This window comes from Papaver somniferum, chromosome 1, assembly GCF_003573695.1.
Source record: "Papaver somniferum cultivar HN1 chromosome 1, ASM357369v1, whole genome shotgun sequence".
NCBI classification, from domain to species: domain Eukaryota; kingdom Viridiplantae; phylum Streptophyta; class Magnoliopsida; order Ranunculales; family Papaveraceae; genus Papaver; species Papaver somniferum.
Window position 1 is genome coordinate 158,250,158 of NC_039358.1, and position 20,464 is coordinate 158,270,621.

The 20,464-nt window shown below is 36.0% G+C and overlaps 1 protein-coding gene and 1 long non-coding RNA gene across 5 annotated transcripts; one reads left to right on the top strand and one right to left on the bottom strand.

The window, feature by feature from the left end:
• Positions 1-10,544: 10,544 nt before the first annotated feature.
• On the bottom strand, positions 10,545-13,279 carry LOC113333656. 3 transcript variants are annotated; one of them, XR_003352190.1, is made up of 6 exons: positions 12,803-13,279; positions 12,667-12,722; positions 12,216-12,350; positions 11,809-12,015; positions 11,444-11,584; positions 10,545-10,708 (listed from the first exon to the last, which is right to left on the bottom strand). It is a non-coding gene; the product is annotated as an uncharacterized LOC113333656 (long non-coding RNA). The 3 variants fall into 3 exon arrangements; XR_003352182.1 differs by having other exon boundaries at positions 12,667-13,279; XR_003352188.1 differs by lacking the exon at positions 12,216-12,350 and having other exon boundaries at positions 12,667-13,279.
• Positions 13,280-15,670: 2,391 nt separating this feature from the next.
• On the top strand, positions 15,671-19,300 carry LOC113305514 (G-type lectin S-receptor-like serine/threonine-protein kinase At1g11300). 2 transcript variants are annotated; one of them, XM_026554541.1, is made up of 8 exons: positions 15,671-16,658; positions 16,767-17,212; positions 17,474-17,581; positions 17,676-17,863; positions 17,948-18,158; positions 18,320-18,557; positions 18,657-18,807; positions 18,937-19,300. In XM_026554541.1, exons 1-8 carry the CDS (start codon positions 15,847-15,849, stop codon positions 19,246-19,248), a joined length of 2,466 nt encoding a protein of 821 aa, XP_026410326.1. In that variant the 5' UTR covers positions 15,671-15,846; the 3' UTR covers positions 19,249-19,300. The 2 variants fall into 2 exon arrangements, with proteins under 2 accessions (XP_026410326.1, XP_026410322.1); XM_026554537.1 differs by having other exon boundaries at positions 15,671-17,212.
• Positions 19,301-20,464: the final 1,164 nt, after the last annotated feature.

The window sequence follows — 20,464 nt, forward strand, 5'->3', positions numbered from 1 at the left end:
CAAACATGCTTGATATAGCAACGAATGCGAGGTCGACCGAGCTATGCTCTAACAATCTCCCCCTTTGTCAATTTTAGTGACAAAACTATTAATACATATGGAATACAAAAAAGATAAATTTTAGTGGCTCCTATTCCATAGTCTAATCTTCAACGTTCCTTGAAATCTTCGTCCTTCCAAGTACTCCAATGATCCCAAATATTGTAAGTTTAGCACCACCATTGTTGAAGATCCGTAGCTATAACAATTAGAGAAATCGAGATTCTCGATCATTATTATACAGTGTCATAGTATCATTATGTAACATCAAAGTCCAATTGCATCATGACTTTAACAACAATACTACAGTGATATGTATTACTCCCCCTTAGTCAATACTCCATCTCAATCATGGAAACCACTCCCCCTTACACAATGATCCAAAAACCATATGTATTTGTAGTGTGAACTACATTATTTCTCCCCCTTTTTGTCAATAAAATTGGCAGAGGTAAAAGAACGAGATCATAATGAAATTTCCACAAGAGACATTTCATAGACTAAAAGAAAAAATACATACCAACTTAATTTAGATGCAATCATAAAGCCGAAGCTAAATGCATTCATCAAGGAGTTTTAAGATACAAGGTAACCCCTATAATATTACACAGCCGCACATCCCGCAAGATATTACCATAAGCACAAGTTCAAAAGAACTCTCCCCCTTTTGATGTCATTCACGAGAGAACAACAAGAGCGACCTTAATTTCGAAAGAAAAGAAGGATTTTTAATTGGACACCAAAAACCATGGGAAAATGATTTTCTATATCGAAAACTCAATCAAATTAATCACAAGTAACCCATGATTAATTTAATTGGAATACACAACTAAATCAAACCACAAAAGTGATCAATTTAATTGATTGTGCTCAACATAAGTAAACTTACGGAGCTACGACTAAGTTAATCATACGGAGATGACTAACTTAATCGTTCACATACTCAACATCAGGAAAACCTTACGGAATATACGACTACATCAACCAATAGAACATAGTTAGTATATCCGTTCATATACTCAACACAAGAACTTGTGGAATATATGAAAACTCAACTAGACTAATTACAAGAGAACCCATAATTAATCTAATTGGAATACAAACAACCAAACTAATCACGAAGGTAATCAATTTAATTGTCAAAAGTTTTGCTCGACAAAAGAAGACTTTCGGAGCAAATAACTAAATAGCCAACAAAGATGATTAATTTAGTTCATAATGCTCAACATATAGCATCTTATGGAACAACCAACAAAGCCAATAAGAATAATCGACTTAGTTGTATCGTGTTCAACATAAGACACACAATGGAGCCTTCACGATAATACAAAAAGAATGGATCAAATAAGATCAATACCGTAGAATACATACAAGGATCTATTCTATCTTTTGACAACATATGGGACCTTCAAGTTCACGGATGCAAACAATACACATCCCATAAACAATTGCAATATCACAAAATCATAAAGATTAATACTGCAATAACAATCTTTGCCCTTAGAAGGTAGAATCAATCCTTTTCGCACGGATTTATACCAAGAGTGGTTACCAAAAGCGTATAAAAAGATTTCCTTAACAAAGAAGAACATACAAACTCATTGACGACTATGCACCATTGTTCACATGAGATGATTGTGAACACTCAAGAATATATAGAAATGTGAACTACTACCCATTCTCGAACTTGTTTCTTTGTGATTCACCAAAATCACTCTTGTAACGGCCACAAAATAGCTTAGAATAGGATTTCTCCAAGAATCCCAGTGCCCAAGTCCAAGAGAATAGAACAAGTGCAACGAAACGGAGCAAACACTAAAAAACAAGAGACGGGACAAAGACAAATATTAACTCATCCAAATTCAACAATTCTCATCTCCATTTTGAAGGAAATTCAATAAGGAGGAGAATGCAAAAAGAAGGAGGTAAATCCGAGATCGGACGAAGAAGTTACGGCCAAAACAAGTTTACTGAATATCGACGTCAAGTATGCATACGGGTTTCCGAACTTAAACCCCTGGATTTTGATTTTGAATGTTGTTATGCATACTTGGTATGTGTGCCATGTAGTCCAAACATACCGAACTATTATTTTCAAACCTAAACATTTAATAACCTTAAACACAGATCAAGTTAGGTAGAAATGAACGATAAGCAAGATTATTATAATTATTCTAAGCAAATAAAAGTACAAATCTTTCTCAAGTTTATAGACATACCTTTTTAGATGAATCCAATTGAATTCTACCTCCTTACCGAACATAATCTGTGTGCCCCAATTCTTGTGCTTCCCTCACCGTATACAAAGCAGGGCATTCCTTGGTGAGGATGCACTTCCAACACAATCAAGTTGCGTTTGGGTGAACAAAGTCTTGCTCACCACAAGTGACCTTTGGATTATCATGAAAGAGATCACTTTTAGAACCTTTCACTTCCAATTCCATTTTTCCAATAAACTTGTTAAGTTCCAACATCATGGATACTGCCTTTTCCATAGTCATGGAGTTTTCTGGAAGATCATTCCTTTTCACACTTAAAACATCATTCTCTTTCTTCGGTATCCACTTCTGAGTGCGTTTAGGAACAGTCGGAACCTTCTTCCCATCACTCTCTTCTAGAATTCTTGGAAGAGAATTGGATTGACTATTCTTTTGCAAGTTAGTCTTTCTCCAATTGGGAGCATCGGATCTTGTCTTCGTCTTTACGAAGTTATCCTTTTGATAACCATTAAGATTATGAAAAGGATTCGTACGACGTTTATAGGCAATTCTAGGTCTATCATAGCACTTATTCATTTTCCTAAAGGTTGGACAATTACAACCTGTAATGTTAAGAGGATCAGTCTTAACGTATGATCTTGGTTTCACAACTTCTTGTGATGCCCAAACAAGAACATCATGAAGTTTCTCATTCCTTATACGGAAACGACATCTCCTTTCCAGGTGACCTTTATTTCCGCAATAGTGGCAAACATAAGGAATGTTCTTACCTCGATCCGTGTGTGCTAACTTTGGAGGTTGATAAACTTTTCTCTTTTGAGTCTTAACTGCCGAAAAGGTATTTCACTTTTGCCATAAGTGGAAACCTTTTGTTTAGATGAATCACTAGTCTTGACAAATTTTACCTCTTTGCTAGTACTTGGAGCATCTATTCCCTTATAGCCCAATCCTCGTGTATCACGATGATTTTTACATTCTCCTAGCATAGTGGTTAATTTGCTTGAACTAGTATTGAACTTTTTCAAGTCATCTTCCAACATCTTGATTTTATCAAGAGCAGCAGCTAAATCAGCCTCAAGGCGTTTTTCTCGAGTGAGATAAGCGATTTCTCTGTCGTCAAAACTTGTTTGCTGGAAGTTAAACCTTGCTTCAGATTCTGCATGTTTCTCTTCCAACAAAAAGTACTTTTGATAAAGATTATCACATTCAAGTGACTTCATACGTAGGTTTTCCTCAGAATCCTTGAGGATCGATTTGGTAGAACAATTCGAAAAATAAACACCTTCGTAACATCTTCTCAATTTCTTATTTTCTCGACAGAGAGGAGTCAGAAGAGGTGTGACATGAGAAGTTGTAATCTTCTTCATATTCCACGAATCCAAAAACTTAAAATACTCTGAGACTTCCTCATCAACATCTCTATCAATATCTGAATCACCTTCATCAGAAAGTTCATCCAACTGTTCTTCTAGGAGATTTTCCCAATCAACAGTTTTTACATCAAGAGAATGTTTGGATAATGGCTTAGATGTGACAGTTCTCTCAAGTGAATCTAAGCTTTTAGAATCATCTGGTAATTTCTGAACCGGTACGTTATTAGAGATAGACTCGTCCATCATCAGATCGCTACAAACACAGACTTATAAGGTCTTTAACGTGTTTGCCTGCTCTGATACCAATTGAAAAAGTGGGAGTCTAACAACACCACCCGGTATTTCGTTTAGCAATCTGTATGGACTAACTCCGAAATACTTTGCTAGAGAATCAACTAGACAGTCAGACTCAATCTAGATAAAAGTATCTCAAGGAGTTAATATCTCTCTCTTGATTTGATTTTTACTCAAGCTAAAAACAATAGAGAGTCTTTATCGAATACAAGGAATAACTTGGACGGTACCAAAGACCAATGTCCAAGTGTTAATCAATGAAATCAACAACCACAAGGTCGGATCTCTAATCGATTAAACTTTAACGCACAACCTGTATTATTTCAATTATAAAGATAAAAAATATAATGCGGAAAATGAAATAACACATACACCAGAAATTATGTTAACGAGGAAACCGCAAATGCAGGAAAACCCCGGGACCTAGTCCAGATTGAATACACAATGTATTAAGCCGCTACAGACACTAGCCTACTACAAGCTAACTTCGGACTGGACTATAGTTGAACCCCAATCAGTCTCCCACTAATTCAAGGTACAGTTGTACTCCTACGACTCTGATCCCAGCAGGATACTGCGCACTTGATTCCCTTTGTTGATCTCACCCACAACTAAGACTTGATGCAATCCAAAATCGCAAACTTGATAATAAACAAATCTGTCTCACACAGAAAAGTCTACCAAAGGATAAATCTGTCTCCCACAGAAAAACCCTAGGTTTTGTTCCGTCTTAAGATATAAAATCAAGGTGAACAGGAACCAATTGATAATGCGGTCTTATATTCCCGAAGAACAACCTAGATTAATCAATCACCTCTCAACAATCCTTCTTGACTACACAAGTGGTTTGTCGAGGAATCACAAACAGTGAGACGAAGATGTTTGTGACTTTTTTATCTTGCCTATCCGAGAACTCTCACGATCTCAAGACAATCAAAGATTGTACTCGTACGATAGAAGATGCAAGATCAGATCATACAACTACGATAAAAGTAATATCGGTCTGGCTTCACAATCCCAATGAATTCTTTAAGTCGTTAACCTGGTTTTAGAGAAGAAAACCAAAGGTTAGAGGAGAATCGACTCTAGCGAGCGGACTAGTATCACATAGACGTGTGGGGATTAGTTTTTCCCAATGCTAGATGTCTCTTATATATAGTCTTCAAATTAGGGTTTTGCCTTAATTACAAAGCAATCAATATTCACCGTTAGATGAAAACTTGATTTAGATTCAAGCTAATATTTCTCAACCGTTAGATTGAAAACTTAGCTTGTCACACACACTTGAGATATACGTTTACTGGGTTTGTGAAAACCGTGCCCAAACGTGTACGTATATGTTGGTTCAACATAGTAACCCAAAAGGTCAACCGTATGAGCATTTCATATTAACCTTGTTCTTCTTCACCATAACTAGTTCAATCGACTCAAATGAACTAGTTAGAGAGTTGTTCAATTGCTATGAGATCTTATGTAACTACACAAGACACAATTGAAACAAAGATGATTCGATTCGATTGAATCGGCTCATGAACTTTATAGCCACAGTTTGCATACTGCATTCCTTAGTAATTTAAGTTTCATGTTCAGAGCACATCTTTAGATCATACCCCACTCAAGTACCAAACAAGTTCGCGGACTTAAGAAAACCGGCAGAGTTTTCCAAACTCAGCAGAAAATCTCGGCAAGAAGACTTCCGCCAGTTCGCGGACTGAGTTCGCGGACTAAACACGCAAACGAGTTTTTGGATAATCCCAGAAGAAATTCTCGGCAAGAGAACTTCCGTCAGTTCGCGGACTGAGTTCGCAAACTGAGTTCGCGGACTTGGCAAATCCAATTCCTCCGGTTTCTCGCAATCAACAAAGTTCGAAAACTTCGGATTAAGGAATACATGGTTATGTAATCTAAACTCTTATTCCAATCATTGAGACATTCTCAGAGGACGTTATATAGCCGTTATTCACAGACCGTTTCACGTCAGAGCAATTCTCAAAGTAATTGAAACTTTTCATGACTTTCGTCACTAGCTGAAGATAAACTTGATCAAAGCGAAACGCTTTACCAACACACGATTTTGAGAAAAAAATAAGTAGAGAATACTCAGATCGAAATGTCAAATGTGTATGATCCATTCTATATATCATACGACTTTTTGTCTCATTAGAAGTAGGAGATAAAATAGATAGACTTTTGAGTGGTAAATAAGTTCAAGTCTCCACATACCTTTTTGTTGATGAAGTTCCACGGTTCCTTGAATAGATTTTCGTCTTTGTATGATGAATCTCCATGAAGTCCTTGAGCTCAACTACACTTTTCTATCCTAGTCCGAGACTTAGCTATAATAGACTAGAAATCAAGACTCATAGTTTTGATCACTAACATTGACAAACATGCTTGATATAGAAACGCATGCGAGGTCGACCGAGCTATGATCTAACAAAAATAAAAACCCTTTTTTGAGATACCCAAATTGAATCATGTCTGTTCATCTTCGACGAAAGCGATTTTGGAATATGAAAGAAGTCCTTTTATCAGAGTTAGCTTGACAAAACTCGGCATTAGCTGAATTCGAGTCAATGAGTTAATAAACTTATGAATTTATGAAGAAGAAACCTAACTCTATGAGCTTCAGAGGATTCATTTCACATTCCACTCCATCGATTGCAAAAAAGAACAAAGTGTTTGATATAAATCCCATTGATTACCAATAACTTGAAACGGCTATGACCTATTATTATGTGCTTTTTGTTTTGAGCTTTCATTGAGGGATTAATTATAACATTGAATAAGAGAATATGTGAGAGTATGAAAGAAGCTGTGTACGTGGAGTCAATTGAGGTCTTAATGAAACATGAGACACTCCATGAGGTTAGATGTGGGTATGATAGACACATTTTTTGTGTCTTTATTGCCGGTAATATATATTGTTGGAACTTATTTTTGTTGTAATTTTTGTATTTATTATGTTTTGTAGGTAAATAAATAAAATGAGCTCCAAAAAAAAAAACGGCTACGACATATAAAAAGAGAATTAGGAGAGAGTGTGAGATAGGTTGTGTACGTTGAGGCGATTGAGGGCTTAATGAGGCATGAGACACTCCAAGATGTTAGGTCTGGGCATAAAAGGAGGGTGCATTTTCAGTCGTCAAGAGATATATTAGTCATCCATCGCTGAAAAAATCCTATTCAAAGCTGTCGGATTAGAAAATAGACGGTTGTTTTTGCAAAGTAAGTAGTCGTCGATCGCTGGAAAAATCCTATTCAAAGCCGTCGGATTAGAAAAAAGTCGATTGTTTTGTAAGGTAAGATAAGCATTTAACTGGATTTGGGTTCCGTGAGAGTGATTAATGAAAAAATGCCCAAAACAAAGAGAATATATATATATATTAACTGGTGAGATTGGATTTTAGGCAGAAGAGGCCTTAGACAGGTAGGAAAAAGCCCTTCAAAGAGTTTGTCCCTGTGCGGTCGGCACTATTTCAGGACCGGATTTGGCAAGATACTCGGAAACGATGAACTCCGCATAAATACCAGAAGGGTTGTTGGGACATACTCCCTCCATCCCACCATTAAGTGACCTATTTGATTTTAGAATTTGTCCCACTAATAAGTGACCTATATCACTAAACAAGGAGATATTTCTAAAATTATCCTTTCAGTTAAGGTAACATTATTTAAATACCCCTAGTATAGGGTCCCTTCCAAAATACCCTTATCATCTTTACAAATACCCCTAGGTATGAAAAAGCCCAAACCCGAATTGTAAGATTACTAAAGAGCCCTTTAATAAATGCAAACAATCGTTGCCAGCCTGATTAAACAAACAACTATTTTCATTTCAACCCATTTCTTTCTCTCTCTCTCTCTCACAGTTGTAGAAAAAAAAATGAAAAAAAAATAGAAATCACCGCTCAGAACTTCCAAAATCATCTGAAAAACGAAAGAAACTTAGTAGATCTGAAGTGTTTTTTGATTTAGAAGAACAAATTCAACTGAAAACCGAAAGAAAAATCGAAGGTAAACATACTAATTTGTGTTTTTTATGTTTCGATTCAGTTTAATCTTCATCTGAAATTGATTTTTTAGGGTTTCGGAAACGATTTTATTCAAAAAAATTATTGAAAAAATCGATTTATATTTTCAGCCATTACTGATTCATACTAATTTGCTTCGATTTTATGTTGCATATGATGAAGATCAACAAAATCGACTGATTATGTTGGTGATAAAGAAATAGAAATCTTCAGTTGGAATTAAGAAAGGTAAAAAAAAACTTTTATCATTAATTTTGATTCAGTTAGGGTTTTGAATTAGTAGTCTATTTTGTTTCTGATTCAATGAACAGTAGTTATTTAGGTTGTTGATTCAGTTATTGATTCAGTTATTAAAGTATAACTGTTTCATATATGATTTCCGCATCTTGTTTGAGGGTTTCATGGTTTGATGGTTTCTGCATCTTGTTTGAGTGTTTGATGGTTTGATGATTTCTGCATCTTGTTTCATAAGGTATTTTACTATAGATTTTGGAGAAAACAACCTGTACTAGTTGCCTTCATATTTGGAGGAAACTTATGCTAGTTGTTCCCATATTTGGAAGCAACTGGTAGTAGTTGCCTTCATATTTCGAGCCAGTTGTGCATCTATGCCTTATAAGTTGAATATTAGTACTTGTTGTATGCCTAGTAAATGCGATGGAAGACATCCTCAAGATATCCTGTAGTATTTTGTACTTGACTTATGCTAGTTGTTCCCATTATGTTCTGAAATGAATTGTGCTTTTGGAAGCAACTGGTACTAGTTGTCGTCGTATTTTGGAGGAAACTTATGCTAGTTGTTCCCAGTTTTTGTTCGATGCTTTTATATTTTTCTAGTTAGTTGACTTCATTTCTAGATGCAACTTTTCCTAGTTTCTCTCATATGTGGAAGCAACTTAAGGTAGTTTATCTCAATAAGATTACTTAAGATAGTGAAGTCAGATTTTGGTAGTTCCTCCTATCAAGATTAGTTAGCTCTATTGTGATTTCATGCTAACTATTTCTATTCTCTGAACAACACTACTATGAATTTGTTGGAGACAACTTATACTAGTTGCCTCCAGATTTGGAGACAACTTGGGATTGTTGCCTCTATTATTTTTGATGTGTTTTTGGTATGCATTTTTCTTCCTTTTTGATGTGTTTTGTTATCGTATGTTTATTTGTGGTTAGACATTTTCTACTTACGGGGACTACCAAGTTGATGGTTGCACTTTATAGTTTCCTTCAATATGGAACGCCACTAGTTTCATGGATTCCTGATTTTGGAGACAAGTTGCTCAAGTTGTCTGGAATTATTGAAACAACTGTGCAAGTTTCTTCCAACTTTGTTACAACTTGAACAAGTTGCCTCTAGTTTTGTATATCTTGCTTACTTTCTCATTGTTGGTAACCTTATCTGTCTTATACTTTTTTTTCTTGTAATTAGGTAATGCAATTTTTCACTGAATTGGCATGCTTATGTATCTATATGTTTTGGATACTTTACTGGTCTAAGCTAGTCTGATTGTGGTTTGAATCATATTATTTTTGTGTGTAAATCTGATTATGGTAAAGCTATCAATTTGGCGATGAGGTGCACACCTAATAGTGTAGGCTCTCACTTATTATTGTGTTTCAAAACGAGCACTGCCAATAGCTCTATAATTCCTTAATATAATGGTATATACTTTGTGTGGAACTCTTTTACCTATTTATAGTTTCATTGTTGTTATTTCAGGAGCAATCATATAATTCCAATTGACATTGAGTCACAAAAGATTGCTTCATGCACATTATATAGAGTTCAAAACAAGATATTATATGTAATGGGGGACTTTTTTATTGCAGGCGCCTAAGTTGAAGGTAATGCATAATCTTTCTTAAATTTTTGTCTTGGAAAGTATATTTATCTTGTTCATAACAAGAAATATGTTCGTGTCATGTACTTCAGGCTTAGTGGTCTTCATGTCGCCTTCTTGTGAAGGACCTGATTATCGAAATCACAACCCTATGATATTAGGGAAGTGATTCAACCACATGATGGTATTGGTTGTTGTACTTTATTCTTAATTATCAGTCTATAGCTTGCACTTCTCGACAAGTTACTGGTGCAATTATTTATCAAGTCTTTTTTGACATTAGTTTATTAAGTCACTGTAAAATTTATGTTAGGCTTCAGATTATTCGTACTTGAAGGTATCTCTTCTCCAAGGCTCATTTGTGCGAGAAGTGTAGAACCGGATCTGAAAACAAGCTTGCGTGGAGAAATTACATTCATTAGTCATTGGAAATATGTACCTAGGTTCACTGTTTATGAAACTGAGACATTGTATTTATGTAAACAATCATCAAATTATTTGGTATTAGGAGTGTTTGGATCATCTGCGTTGTCTTTACTAGTTGAGTTCCTTTTTCCTCTAATTTGTGTTAGGTATCTTTTTATAGTTAGAGACAACTTGATTGAAGTTGTCTCCATAGATTGAAGCAACTAGAACAAGTTGTCTTCAGTATTGGAAGCAACTTTGTGAAGTTGTTCCCAAAATATGGAACATAAGAACCTGTGATATCTCATTCTCGAAGCAACTAGCAGAAGTTGTATCCGGTAGCGGAAGCAACTAGCAGAAGTTATCTCCGGTAATGTAAACGAGCATAAGTTGATTCAAAAGGAAATCATTTTCCTTTGAAAAAGCATTCAACAACATATCGTTTCTGATCATTCTTCAAAGGAGCTTGTGTTAACAGTAATCTCTGCAACAACCATTTTAACCTGAAAAAAAAATTAATAATTACAAGAGAAATTAGAAACTCACAATCAACTAAATAAGTAGGAAAAAAAAAATCTACGAAACTTGAGGTAGCTCGTCAGCTACACAACTCCAGATCATAAACATAATGAATCTGATTTGAAAACACTATTCATCAAGTCGACTCGAGTTTGACTCGAGTTAAACTTTGGTAGTGACACAAAAATATAATCAAAGAAACTATCCAAAGTTGTCTCCAAAAATAATAAAAACATATACAAATTAATGAGTGAACCTGGCGTGAGTCGAACACACATCTTCTGACACCATGTCACTCGTGCTACCATTGCACCACAGATTCATCGTAACTATTCTAAGATGTGTGTATAAATATAATTTCACACGCTTCTTAAAAAAAAGGGCCAACTAGCTCAATTTGCCTTCGATTCCAGAATCAACTAGCTCAAGTTTCCTCCAAATCTGGAATCAACTAGCTCAAGCTTCCTCCAAAAGTGAAAGCAACTTTCTCAAGTTTCCTCCAAATCTGGAATCAACCGACTCAAGTTGCCAGCAAAAATGAAAGAATGAAAAGGAGAAAACTAGGTAAAGTTAAACTATTGTTAATCAAATGGAGCTTGATCCATCATTTAACAAGCCTAACAGAATGTCATTCAGTTGACCCTAAAATAAAAAATATACAACCCATATGCTATGTTATCAAACTACATAGATGTTCATGGTCTGTAAAACATACATACCTAGTAGTTTGAGCGCATCCAACACATGTCCATATTGTCTCCCGCAACTACACTCACCACGACTGCAATATCCACTACCATCATCACTACTGCTAACACAACAAACCACCTCCACTGCAACATCCACTACCACCATAATTTCTGCAAACAAAGCAAATTGGAAGCTCAATAATCCTGTACATTCACCTAATCTCCACCAGTGCAACTGGCTATAACAGCAACTCAACACAACCCTGTGCTGCCATTGCACCACAGATTCGTCGCAACTACTCTAAGATATATGCATAATATAATTTCAGATGCATGAATGGACCCAAAAACATAACCAAGTTGCATACGAATATGGAATCAACTAGCTCAAGTACCTCAAGTTGCCTTCACATACGGAATCAACTAGATCAGGTTGCCTCCAAAAGTGAAAGCAACTTTCTCAAGTTGTCCCCAAAATATAGAGTCATCTTTGAATACAGAGAATAACATACAGCAACAACTTTCAATGGTGCTCGCTGGCAATTTTAAAGTGATCCTCGCTCAACCCAAGATCACCATAAAAAATCATTATAGTAGAATCCCTGCACAAACAACACTAATATTTAATAAAAGCTGACCCGCTCAAACTGGGTAATTAACTACAACATCATATCCATATACATGGTAAGTACTGTGATGACTACCAAAATATTTGTCCATCTAAGTTGATAACTACACCATTATTTTATAAATTCTAACAAAAAAAAAGTATAAAAATGACATCCAAGTTAACATTACTTACTTAAATGTACCTATCTCGCAGTTGGGACACTCATTTGAGCAAGAAACATTAATTAATGGAAAGAGGAGATATCATATTTAAACACACAGAATTCTCTTCCTCTTTCTTCAACCCCCTCTGCGTCTCTATCTCTCTCTGTATAAAGAAAATCGTGATGAGGGAGTTGAACTAGTAAAACAATTTGGTACAAGTGTATAAATGACAGAATGGCAACTGACATCAAACTGCACAGGTAGTTCTTCTCATGTCAAAACCAACATCCCCCTCTTCCAAATTATAGTATGCACACAAACATGCACTCTCATTCTCACACTACCAGTAATACTACACCTACTTATTTTTCTCGAAACAATATTTGTTTATCTGCACCTAATTGTGGTTTTTTTATTTCTTTCTTTTAATCTATACATTAATGGTATACATGAATGAAAAATTCAGATGCCATACTTACCTGGGATCTGGTAATCCAATAAAGCAGCAGCGTGTAAGCTCATTGGCCTGATTATCCTGGATTCAAGAATACAAAACAGTAACATTATCATACAATACCACCACCATAGCCAACAACAAACAATTGTATCCCGTACCAATTACACATTTTGCATCTGCCACCATCTCAACTACCACTTTATTGCTGCTTTTATACTAACAACATCAATGATGTTATCACCAACACCACACCCTCACTACTACAAAAAAAAAATTAACCACCATCACCTCCACTACAAACAACATCCACCACCACCACCATCAGGACAAGCACCAACACTTGTGCTGCAGCAACCACCACCACTGCCATTGCTGCAACTACACCTTCCACCATCACCACCATAACAACACACATATACTACCACCATTACAACACCAATAAACAAAAAATTAACTAAATCATTACCATTAAACACTTGAAACACGATCATATATAAATTATCAAAGATTAAAACTAATTTTGCTAAAAATTATTGAATCAAAATCATAAAAAAATGTAATAAACCCCTTAAATTATTTTTCTATGAGTCAAAATAATCAATTACTCGAATCTATTATCGATTTAAAGAAGAATGAAATCCAAAATTAGGGTTCGAAAAGGGAATCGGAACCAAGTACGTTCAAGATCTGGAACTTCATACACAAATCAGTTGAAATCGAAATGAATATAATGTTTCTGATGCTCGATATTAGGTTTTGGAGATTAATTTCTCGCTGGTTTATCACCGAATTTAAGTTTTTTAGTTGAAGCAACTGAAAATCGATCTAAACCGATTGATTAGGAGGTGTAGAAACGGTAGGGATGTTTGTTGTAATGGTGATGGAGATGGAGGTGGAGGCACTAGTGGTGTTGGTTGTGGTGATGGCGATAGAGATGTTGGTGGTACTGGTAACATCAATGGAGACTGGCGTCTCGACTGGTTCCTGAGAGAAGAAGAATAGGTGGAAGGTTAAGTAAAGTTGAGGTTAAAATTGGACATCAACATCTTGGGGGATATTAATCCCGTTGTAAAATTGCCCCTGAAGGGTGTTCGTGCAAAGCCCATGGATACTAGGGGCATATATAACATTCCCACTTTAGTTAATTATAAAAATATAAGAAATATGTATAATTTGATAGGCATGTTTATATTCGTTAGGTGGGTGTTTTAAAATGTTTTTCAATAATATGAAGTTTACGAACATTCGTGGAGTAGTTTGAGAGATAAGTCATTTCTAAATTTCACTAGTTATTATCTATAAGAGTATAATTGTAAAAAATGCTTAAAAATACTATTTTCCTTGCTTGCCTTAAAAATTGTGCAAACTTAAACTAGGTCACTTAATAGTGGGACGGAGGGAGTAGTAAGTTTTGACTCCTTCAATGGTCAACTCTTCGTCTTCAAATATAGTTTTGTTGTTTTCATCGGTGCATTAAGCGATTTCAAATAGCAATTTTTCAGAAAATAGTACTCCCTTCGTTCCTTTTTAATAGGCTGGTTTCTATAAATAAATATTTCAAAAAAATAGGCTGGTTTCCTAATTGGGAAAGTCAAATGTAATTTTAATTTTCTGGGACCACTTTTCTCTTAACTTCTTTTGATGACAAGTGTCATGGAGACCATTTCTCTTAACTTTTTTTGGTGACAAATGTCATGAGAACCATTTCACTTCACTTCTTTTATTTACAAGTGTTATGAGGACCACTTTCAATGATTAGTTCTCTTAACTTCCTTAAATTTCTCTAAAAATAAAACAACCCTATTAGAAAGGAACGGAAGAATGTTCAAGCTTTCTACGACATACTCATACAAACTTGAATAATGAATCATTTTTAAATGCAGTGGCTATATGTTGCCTCAGCACGTGATGAAAGGAAGATATTCCGAACAATCCGATGTTTATAGTTTTGGAGTTTCGCTGCTAGATATTGTGAGGGGAAAGAGGAATATAATGAGGCTATCTGTAAGCCTTTTGGCATATGTATCGATTGTTATCAGTTAATCGAACATGACTTTAGTTGATCGCATTTCGTACTCTTGATGCATGATATTAAGATATGAGATATGTAATGATTTGCTTGGTGATTTGTCGCAGGTGTTAAAAATGTTGAAAGAAAGCAGGAGACAGTGGCCGATTGACCCAATTTTGATGTTAGAGGCTTAAAGCCCATATACGAGGCAGAAATATTTTGATGCATTCATGTGGGACTTTTTGTGCGTGCAAGAATTTGCAAAGGATAACTATGTCGGCAATACTTTACTCTTGCTGCCCCTATGAGACCCCTGCATTTACCGAATGAGGTGTTTTTTTCTAATTCAAGTTTATCTCAAGATGAAAACAAGAAAACATGTTTCCATAAACTATGTAGTTGATACGTGCATTTGTTTGCCAATAAACTCTATGCTTCTTTTGATAGAATTTTGATCCATCGTAAGTGTCAGCACTGTCAGGTGTGAAACCATTTTTATTTCAAAAATGATTTACTCACCCAAGAATTTGCACCGCATTCTCACCATGTGAGAGGATGGGTGGGACCCATTTCTGCCCCATTCCTATCCAATGCACCGAACGCTATCTTGGGTCCGTGCGATCTCCCTCGGTGTATTTACGGTGCAAATTCTTGGGTGGGTCTAGCAAGACTGTTTTTATTTTATGAATTTTCTTGAAATTTGTTGATCACCGGCTCTCTATGAACCGAGAAAAAAAACCATGACAAAATCGTCACTCAAAATTTTTCTTTTAATTTGTGGGTCCCAGTGAATCCAGTCCTTCGAGAGACGCGGAGAGAAGACATTGTGTGTGACCGTTTTTAGTGTGGTTTTTCTTAGGTCTGTACAGACTTTTTGTTTGTTGATATCTTTGACCAAATGGGATTTGTCCAATAATAATGTATACATAGTATTAAAAATCAAACTCTTATCCATTTTCAACAGTATAAACACAAAGTACAATCATTACAAGGGTCAGAAACTTCATATGCGTAAGCTACTTTTCTTCCCTCTTTAGAATTTTATACTTATTCCTAACCTTCATTTTGACCACAGAAGCTCCGAATCACCAAGAACTTGAAATCAGATATCCATCTAATCATTTGTTCTTTATCAGGAATCACAACAGTTCTTAATTTGCCAATAATAAGCAGAGAAAATAAACAGTTGTTATGGGTGTTGAAAGTAGAAACATCAAACATTTTATTCCTTGTCTCTTTACTCTATTCTTCTCAATTCTTTATTACATTACTGCTGCACAAGACATTAATTTCATTACAGCATCTCAATACATTTCAGACAACCAAACACTACTGTCGTCGGGTGATAAATTCAAACTAGGCTTCTTTAGTCCTGGTGAAAACTCTATCAATCGTTATGTCGGGATATGGTTCCACAATATTCAGGGACCTAATACAACTGTATGGATAGCTAACCGAGACAAACCGCTCAATGATTCTTCTGGTGTTTTCAAGATTGCAGATGATGGGAATCTTGTTGTTTTAGATGGACGAAATAACATTGCTTGGACTACAGATGTTTCGAACATCACGTCTGGTAACACGAAAGCTGAACTAATGGATACAGGCAATCTTATTTTAAGAGAATCGACAAATAGTAGTAGCAACAATGGTAAGATATTATGGGAGAGTTTCGATTACCCATCTAATGTATTCATTCCAGAGATGAAGTTTGGTGTAAACGTGAAACCGGGTTTGAGAGGAAAGATGACTTCCTGGAGAAATAGCTCCGATCCTTCTACAGGAAGCTTCAGCTTAGAGTTAGACCCGTCAAGACTTTCTCAGATTATAATCAAGGACGTCTCGAACGATGAACTGTATTGGCGAAGTGGGCCGTGGAATAATCAAGTCTTTATTGGCATCCCAACGATGTACAACGTTTATGTTGATGGATTCAATCTTGTTAGAGATAGTCAACAAGTTTATCTAACTCTTCGTTACGTAGAAAATACGTCTATCAGAAGGTTTGCTTTAGAACCTGATGGAAAATTTGTGCTAAGAAATTGGATTGAGAATGACAACGAATGGTCGGATGCATGGTACTCACGAATTTCGGATTGTGATATTTACAGCAAATGTGGGCCTTTTGGAAGCTGTGATGCATTAGCTTCACCCATTTGTAGTTGCTTAAAAGGGTTTGTTCCGAAGTCGGAACTGGAATGGAGTATTGGGAACTGGTCAGCTGGGTGTGTGAGAAGGACAGATTTGCAGTGTCAGAGAAACAACAATGGAACTACTGAGGGAAACAATGTAAGTAATACTTATGACGAAGAGAAAGAACCAGATGGTTTTCTGACACTTGCCAACATGAAGGTGCCTGATCATGCCGAATGGTGGCAAGGTGAAAGCACAGAGTGTGAACAAAATTGTTTAGGCAATTGTTCTTGCTTAGCTTACTCGTATGAAAACAACATTGGATGCATGTGGTGGGCTAGTAATTTGATTGATACACAAAAGTTCAGCAACTTTTCGGAAGCTGGCGTTGAACTTCATATCAAGGTTGCTAATTCAGAGCTCCGTAAGTCCCTTTACTATCTTTTTTCTTTTTCTCAAGTATTTCATTTCCGGTGACGGCTTATATCATCTTAGTTAGAACATTTCAATCTCATTTATTCTCTAGTGTTCAAGGATAAAGACATTTCCGAAATTCATTTCAGGGTCATGTTGAAGTGTATGGCATATACTTCAATTATAATATGTACAAGCTTGTTGTTGTTGGATTTTTTCTGTTGGGTACTTAAACTGTGAATTCATTACGGAAATTCGTTCTTATATGCAGCTAAGAAGAAGGGTGCCAAGATAGCTATCATAATTTCAGTGGTTGTAGGATTAGTTGTGATCAGTCTTTGCACATTCTTTTGTTGGAGGTGGATGGCAAAAAAAAGAGGTACACAAAATGACTGAAATTTGAATTTATCAAAGTAACTTGAATTTGTATTTCAAATTCCATAATTACAACTTACAAATGGTGAAATTAGCAGGAAAAATGAACGAAGAAGGCATAGGATTTTCCTTATTCCGTGATACTTATAGAGAAGTTTCAGACCCTAATATGTTTGGTGACAATTCAGACCTTAAAATGTTCAATTTTGAAACCTTATGTATCGCTACAAAGGGTTTTAGCGCAGCCACTAAACTTGGGCATGGTGGTTTTGGTTCAGTCTATAAGGTAACCATTATTGTCCTTAGCACATTTGTTTGGTTATGTGAGTTGTAATAACTAGATAGCTATACACTAAATGGTCAATTTCAGGCTAAGCTACCGGATGGACAAGAAGTAGCTGTGAAACGGCTTTCGATGACTTCCGGACAAGGCTTGGAAGAATTTAAAAATGAAGTTGTGGTGATCTCTAAACTTCAACACAGGAATTTAGTTAGACTTTGGGGTTGTTGCATTGAAGGAGTAGAGAAGATTTTGGTATATGAATACATGCCCAACAAAAGCTTGGATGCATTTCTCTTTGGTAAGAGTTTTCACAAATTTACTATGTCGCTTGCATGTTCTGGAATTCAAGTCTTGGGTCTATAGAATCTGCTAGGTAAACTTCTTAGTGTCTATATTATGTTCCATAGCATAAAGAAGCTCTGCTTTTGTATTGACTTGTTTTATATGGTTTTGGATCAGATCCAACCCAGCGGGCACTCTTAAATTGGGAGAAGTGTTTCCAAATTATCGAGGGGATAAGTCGTGGGATCCTTTACCTTCACCGAGATTCTAGACTAAGAGTAATTCATAGAGATTTGAAGGCGAGCAACGTTCTGTTGGATGAAAAGCTGAATCCTAAAATTTCAGACTTTGGGATGGCAAGGATATTTGGAGGCGATGAACTCCAAGCAGATACTAGAAGGGTTGTCGGAACATAGTAAGTAATGGTTGCTGGTTTGGCATTATTATGTTCTGTCTCAAGCTTATAATTTTTTGACAATGTGGTTTGTGTCTAATCGCTTAATTTGAAATGCAGTGGTTATATGTCTCCTGAGTATGCAATGGAAGGTCGATTTTCAGAAAAATCCGATGTTTTCAGTTTTGGTGTGTTGCTGCTAGAAATTGTGAGTGGAAAGAGGAACACTAGTTTTCACCTCCAGGAGTTATCATTAAGCCTTTTGGGATATGTAAGTTGGCAACCATTACTTAAGTTAATTGTTGAACATCAATGTTTTGTTACTACAAATATGATTTTTACTATGGGTTGTTTTGTTTCTGATAATCAAGTAAAAGACTGACTTTTCATATTGTTTCAGGCATGGAAACTATGGAACGAAAACATGATGCAAAGACTTGTTGATCCTTCATTGCTATCTGAACACAAATATGAGGTAGATATTATGAGATGTATTCATGTGGGATTACTGTGTGTACAAGAGTCTGCCAAGGACAGACCAACTATGTCCATTGTACTATCGATGCTTACAAGTGAAATTGCGAACCTTCCGCCTCCAAGGCAACCGGCTTTCATAGAGAGGGAGGTGTCTTCTGCTTCAAGGTCATTTCCTGAGACGGCAAAGCCTTTGTCTATAAACAACTTAACAATCACAAATGTCGAAGGGCGTTGAACCATTTTCTTTATTTCTTTTTGTATATACAAGTCAAGTTCTTTCATTCGTATACATCAAAAACAAGAAATAAAAGCAACTCCAGTAGTTTTCTGGACACTGCCTGGGAGAAGAAAACAGAAAGAGTTTCTCTTTACTCACAAGTTCAGCCCACCACCATAGCCATTACTGCATAACTGAGACAGAGAGAAATATTAGTAAGTCAAAAAATTCTAAAATACTTAACAGAAAATAAATAAGTTGTGTATAATGGCAACTGCAAGATGAAACTTAGCTTATATAAAGACAACTCTCTTTATTGATGTTTAGAAAATCACTCAAAACTAAACACAAGCTCTAATCTTGCTCATATGATCAACCACAACTTTGGTGATCATATATATATATAGAACTATGAATTCCTTTTCCTAGTCCTATTACCTTATTACATGTCTTTCCTTTTCTTAGAACTAGATGACTTCTAATTCCCTTAGGATTACATCAATTTCCTAATCTTGTCCTAACCAGCTTGTTAGTGACTTCTATGTTGAAGTTTAACCAACATTCTCCCCGTTAAGCTTCAACCTTACCCGTGACATATCTTGTACTCCAATCAGTTGTCTCATTTCTTCAAACTTGATCCGAGCTAATGCCTTTGTCAATATATCTGCCTTCTGCTCAGTTCCAGGTATGTGTTCTACGTTAATGACCTCCTTCTCGATGCATTCTCGTATGAAATGATACCTTTTGTGAATGTGTTTAGTCTTACCATGAAACACAGGATTCTTTGTGAGTGCTATTGCAGACTTATTATCAATCTTGATGAGAACTTTTCAGGTTCTCTTCCTTTGATTTCACCCAACAGTTCTTGAAGCCATATTGATTGTTTAGCTGCTTCTGTTGCGGACATGAACTCAGCTTCGCATGATGACAGAGCTACTATGTCTTGCTTCTGTGAGCACCATGTGATAGGTGCATCTCCTAGGTAGAAGATATGACCTGTCGTACTTTTTCCATCATCTTGGTCAATATTATGACTGCTGTCACTATACCCAACAATTCCTTTTGATCCTCCTCGACCATACTTCAATCCATACGTGATTGTTCCTTTTAGGTATCTTAATATTTGCTTCATGATGTCACCATGAGACTTGCGTGGACTCTGCATATAACGGCTTGCTACTCCCACAGAGAAATCCAAGTCTGGTCTTGTGTGTAACAAGTATCTAAGGCATCC